This window comes from Arvicola amphibius, chromosome 3 (genome assembly GCF_903992535.2).
Source record: "Arvicola amphibius chromosome 3, mArvAmp1.2, whole genome shotgun sequence".
Classification (NCBI taxonomy): domain Eukaryota; kingdom Metazoa; phylum Chordata; class Mammalia; order Rodentia; family Cricetidae; genus Arvicola; species Arvicola amphibius.
The window spans coordinates 104,217,263-104,223,379 of NC_052049.1; the positions used below are offsets into that span (position 1 = coordinate 104,217,263).

General features: G+C 41.9%; 1 protein-coding gene across 1 annotated transcript; it reads right to left on the bottom strand.

Annotated features, from left to right (window-relative positions):
* Positions 1 to 2,635: 2,635 nt before the first annotated feature.
* On the bottom strand, positions 2,636 to 5,516 carry LOC119808761 (prostate and testis expressed protein 14-like). The gene is made up of 4 exons (XM_038321174.1): positions 5,456 to 5,516; positions 4,514 to 4,627; positions 3,902 to 4,060; positions 2,636 to 2,721 (listed from the first exon to the last, which is right to left on the bottom strand). The coding sequence occupies exons 1-3, from the start codon at positions 5,514 to 5,516 to the stop codon at positions 3,936 to 3,938; spliced, it is 300 nt and encodes a 99-aa protein (XP_038177102.1). The 3' UTR covers positions 2,636 to 2,721; positions 3,902 to 3,935.
* Positions 5,517 to 6,117: the final 601 nt, after the last annotated feature.

Below are 6,117 nucleotides of genomic sequence, written 5' to 3' on the forward strand. Positions count from 1 at the left end.
GCTGTATTTGTTCTCATACGCTATAGTGGAAGCCCCTCTGATGATGGCTGGGAAAAGGACAGGTCTATGAATTTAGCAGAATGTCATTAAAGTTGTTTATTGTAAGTTCCTTTAGCACGATGCTTCTCAACCTGTGAGGTCATAACGCCTCTGGGAGTCAAAAGACCCTTCCACAGCACTTGCATATCAGATATTTACATTATGATTCATAGCAGTGGGAAAATTACAGTTATGAAGTAAGAATGAAAATAATTTTATGTTAGAGGGTCACCACAGCATTAGGAACTGTAGTATAGGGTTGCAGCAGTATGAGGGTTTAGCAGAGCAGTTATATTTGGTTTTTCCCAGGTCCCTGGCCTAGAAAATCTCAAGGTTTTGGGCCACCCAAGCAGCATTGGATATGGTTCCATCTAATGGAGTGGGCCTTAAATCTAATCAAATATTGGTTGGTTACTCCCACAAGCAGTAAAGTAGCAAACTCTTTTTTTAGTTGTTTTAGTTGATTTTGTTGAACTATAGATTTTTCTCTGCTACCCTCCCATTCTCTCCCCTCTCCTTCAACGCTCTCCCATAGTCTCCATGTTCCCAATTTATTCAGGAGATCTTGTCTTTTTCTACTTCCCGTGTAGATTAGATCCAGGTAAGTCTCCCTTAGGGTCCTATTTGCTGTCTAGGTTCTCTGAGGTTGTGAATTGTAGGCTGAAGTGGTGTAATCCTACTCCACTATTGCAGCAGCACATCTTGCAGGCAGACTCCTCTTGTAGATCAAAGGGTTTATAGTTGGGTTAGCATTTACCTTTTTCATTTGGTAGCACGCAAAGTGCCTTCTAGTAACATGCATATTAGTCCATAGCGGTGAAGGCTCTAGGTACACACTAGCTTGATTTCTCCATGGTTAACAAGTCATGTGGATGTTGTCTTCATTAATATGGGCCTTATCATCAGTTTGTAGAGAGCCACCAAAAGCCTTGGCAATAGGCTGGGATGTTTAGAGGTTCCCATGTGCTTAGTTAGGATTTCTATTGCTGTGATGGGACCCATGACCATGGCAACACTTAAGAAGAAAAACTTTTAATGAGGTTGACTTATACTTTCAGAAGTTTAGTCCATTATCATCATTGTGGGAAGCATGGCAGTGCCCAGACAAACATAGTGCTGGGGGAGCTGAGAGGTCTACGTTTGTATCAACAGACAGCAGGAAGAGAGAGTGGAACTGGGCATGGCTGGAGCATTTGAAACCTCCAAAGGCCACACCTCCTACAACAAGGCCACACCACCTAATAGCACCACTCTATGAGTCTATGAGAGCCACTTTCATCCAAACCACCAAACCATACAACCCCTTTGTCAAACAACTCAATTAGGTGTAATCCATTCCCAATAAAGGAAAATTTATTTGGTGATGAGAGATGTACAGTTGGTGTTCTGTCTCCCCATTATTTGTATTTGGCAATTTCATCTAGCTTGCCTTCATATATATTATATATAATAGAAAATTTCTGCTGCATTAAGTTTCCATGTGACACCTCAAACGACCCTTAGTTTTTTGTTGTCACTTCCAGAATTCCTTCCCTAACCAACACTTCCCTCCTCGTCCTTGTCTGATCCTCACATTCCATAACTATTTATTCTATTGCAGGTTCCTAGGGAGAGCCATCCCTGCTCCCTAGTCTTCAACACTTTTAAAAAGGTTATTGGCCATTTGTGTTTCTTCCTTTCCTTCCTCCTCTTTCTCCTTCTTTTAGCATACTATCTATTCATTTCAGTTACCCTTTTGTGGATTGGCAGTTTTATTACCTTGATATTTAATTTCTCTCATTTGTTGGTGTTAGCTCTGATTCTTCAGACATGTGGACTCCATTTGGAATACTCACAATATCAGGAAATTAATAAAGGCCATGAGAGAAGGAGACTTCAAGGGAAGAAAATTAGAACGCAGTAGTATCAAGGGTTAAAAGAGAACAATGGTACAGAAAGGGTTAAATGGGGAGGAGAATAGAAGGGTAGGGTAGAGGAGGGAATGTGGAAAGGGATAAATAAATAAATAATACTATAATTGTATTAGTTTTTCACTGCATTTATTGTGTGTCTGTATATTTTGCTCTCTCTCTCTCTCCCCGTGTGTGTGTGTGTGTGTGTGTGTGTGTGTGTGTGTGTGTCTGAATGTCAATGGTCAGCATGTGGAGGTCAGAGAAGAACTTGTATAAACCCACTTCCTCTTTCTATGATGTGAGTCCCAGGAACTGAACTCAGGCCATCAGGCTTAGTGACAAATAACTTTATCCAATTGTCCTCTGATCGTATGCTTTTAAACTTGAGGAGAGAAAACATGACACAGAGTGTGAGTGCACTGACCACTAAGTCTGACCACTGAGTTCAGCCTTCAAAACCAACATGGTGGAAAGAGAGTACTGAGTTCTGCGGGTTTACCTTGGACCTCCACATGTATGTCATGGCATGTAGACATGGAAACACACACAAAACAAATATACGTAAGTACATTTAATTGAAAGTAATCTAGACAACTATTTAGAATTAACAAATTAAACTTTTAAATATACACAAGAATGACAGAGTATCCAACATAATACAGTAAGATTCATTTGGAATACAAAAGACATGTAAGGCATATGATGGAAAGACCAAGATGTTGGTTTCATGACAAGGTCGGGAATGGAATGCTTGTTCTCGTGCTCCAGAGCCAGGATTCAGTAGACAGCACTGAAAATCAAGATTATAATGTTGTTTAATATTTGTAAATTTATAAATATTCTTGTGTAAACACATATAAATACATATAACTTATTAATGTTTTTTAAACTTTGGATTATATGCCTGAAAAATTAAAAAAGTTGTGTCTATTCAGGATGGGATGGAATTACTAGAAAAGTTTCCTTGGACAGCACTGTCTGTGTTTTCTAAGGTTAGTATGCAATATGGTAGAAAAAATAGAAAAATAAAGTGCAAACAACACCAACTTCAAATCTATATAATGTACCAGAAATAAAGCTAAACTGGGCCGTCTTTCCATATATACACAAACTAGACTTGGATGCTGTGCAGCTGACGTGACCACAGCCCATGTGATGATGAATCTTAACTGTGAACTTGATTGTATTGAGGATAACTAAGAGATTCCTCAAACACTGCTCTGGGTGTGTCAGTCACATTTTGAGACATGATTAGAATATGAAGTCTCTGATCCAATTAATATATTGAAGCCATAAATACATTCAAATTTTGGGTACATTATAAAAGAGTTACAGGCTGAATTGGAGAAAGTAAGGACCATGGACTTGGAGGGTGTATCCTGTCCTGGGCCCTCCCTACTGTGCTCAGCTGTGTGGCCTGCATGCCATGATGTGAATAGCTCTGGCCCTCTACATTCTCCACAATATGATGAAAACCTCTAAAATCATGAACTAAACTTGATCATTGCTTCATTATATTGTTTTATTCAAGTCACAGCAGTGAGAAATCAGATGGCATGTGTCTTCCATTCAGTGAATAAGAATGGAGTGAGATAATGGAACTAATATCTGCTAGAGCCTTGGCAGAAAAGGCACCACTAACCTGCAGGTTCACAAAGGGATGTGAGCTCTGTGATATTCGCTAATATTAAACCACCATTGATAAAAATAAAGGTGACATGAATAGGGGAAAGTTTGGCAACTATCAGTTAGTGGTGGAAGGATGGAGGAAGAAAAGGAAGGGAGCAAGAATCTGAAAGGCAGAAGCAGTTGGGAGATGGGGAGCAGAGAGCATTGCTCTATTCCCAACTGAACTATTTACCCATCAACAGCCGATGCTGATCCAGGCAGGTGTAAGGGCTTGGGCAGTGCAGGGAACAGATGGTTCAGGTCATGAGCATTGAGAGCACAGGGAAGGAATAAGGACTCACCTGCAGAAGAACTGGGCAAGGAAAGGCCCAGCCTCTAAAACTCATTACACAAAGATTGGTTATGACAACAGGAAAAATCCAGTGTTATGTTATAATGTGTGAAAGTCTTATTTAAGCAATTAGAAGAGCAATCCTGCTGTCCAAACAGGATATCATAACCTGTAAAAGAAAAATAACAATGATCAAACCTAAATATTTACAAAAAACAGAGTCTCAGAAAATGAGAAGAATTAGGTTCCTTGGTGAAATGTATGCCAGCCCACGCTGAGGTGATTATACTTATCATCTATCAATCTGTAATCTGGCTTGCAGCCATGCCTCCCATTCCCAAAATACTGACTGGAATTTTTCAGTTCAAATCCTCACATCCCTGAATATGTTTTCTAGAAAGCTTTAAAGAACATGCAGAGACCACCAACCCGTCCCCAAAAAGATTCTCCATCTGGCATAGAATGGTAGACAACCAGTGCCCAATGGAAAGGCTCCTTCTCCTGAATTTACCCAGAAATACAGCCTTCCACAGTCTCTGCTTTGTCCCCAGGAGTGTAAAGGGGGCTGATTCATGCCTGAGCAGCAAACATGGTCACCCAAGATCCCCCAGTCTTGAATTACCTTTAGACACTACCAGTATGCCACATTCCTGGTCATCTTTAGCCTCACACGTGCTTTTTCCTTTCTTACACTCTCCATCAGAGTTTAGTAAGTCACACTGTAAGCATGTCAGAGCTAAAAGGCAAAATCAAATATAAGAGGTTCATTCAGAACACCCTGCCAAGCACTGGACAAGACCTGAGCCTGTGGATATCATCGATGAAGAACAAACAATGGCAATGAAAGAGATGGATGTACGCAGACCTGACCTCTAAAGGGTAGCCAATGACCTTGGACCCTAGGAAGAATTTGAGAAGAGCCATGTTTCCCCAGTTCACACACCATGAAAGGACTGGGCTATGAGGAAGAAGTTCAAAGCTCTGATGTAGGGAGCTTGAGTCTACCACCTATGACCAGACAAGTCTTCCCGTCATTTTGTTATCTTTATCCTGCCAAGGTCCTTACTTGCATTATTTTCAACATAAATTTAGGTCTATACACAGGTAAGCTGGAGGAATTGAGAATGTTTGCTTGTTAAGAACAAGGAGGTGAAGCTGGGCAGTGGTGGCACATGCCTTTAATACCAGCACTCAGGAGGCAGAGACAGGCAGATCTCTGTGAGTATGAGGACAGCCTATTCTGCAAGAGCTAGTTCCAGGACAGACTCCAAAGCTTCAAAGAAACCCTGTATCAAAAAAAGAACAAGGAGGTAAACTGAAGGACCAGGAGAAAGGACAGCAGGAGCAGAGGCATGACAAAGAGGAGGAGGAATAGGAGAAGCCCATACCGTGTACAACAGAGGGAAGGGAAGGATGGAGAGGAGAGGAAATGCAGAGGAAGGCTGTGGGGTCCATGTGTAAAAGGAGTCAGGTCTTACATCTTATTCCTGACCTCCCAAACCCAATGCCCTTCCACGGATGTCTGCCCACCAGCAATGGCCCCTTCCATCTGCCAGGATCTCACCTTGCAGGAAGCCCACCACTAGGGACAGGCCCAGCAGGAGCAGCAGGAAGTGCTTCCCCATGGCAGTGGGATCCCAGGTTAAGAGAGCAGCAGAGAGCAGGACAAGGCACTCAAGGCTCAGCCTCAACAGTGCATGCTTATATATGAGCTCAGGCTAGAAGGGAAGCCAATGGGATCCCAAGCCAGTGGCCTGAGCAGATAGCCTGGGGGAAGCACAGATCCTACGTGCTTCACTGTACCTGCTCACTTCCACACCCCTGGCCTGTGATTCAATTACTTCTGCAATCTTGTCTGCATATTTATTTCACTAACTTTCAAATGGGGATTAATAGTTGTGGTATCAAAGGAATTTTGAGACTGGGTGATTGAGGAGTCGAGAGGGAGCTACACACACTAGACTATGACACCCCACATAGAAAAAAAACTGTTAACTTCATAAGAGATTCCTCAAACACTGTTCTGGGTGTGTTGGTCACAATTCTAGACATGGTTAGGATATGAAGTCTCTGACCTAATTAACCTATTTAAACCATGAATACATTCAAATATTGGACAGATTACTAACATTACAGGTTGAATTGGGGAAAGCAAGGACCATGGGCGTGGAGGGTGTATCCTGTCCTGGGCCCTTCCTAGTGTACTCAGCTATGAATCCTACACAC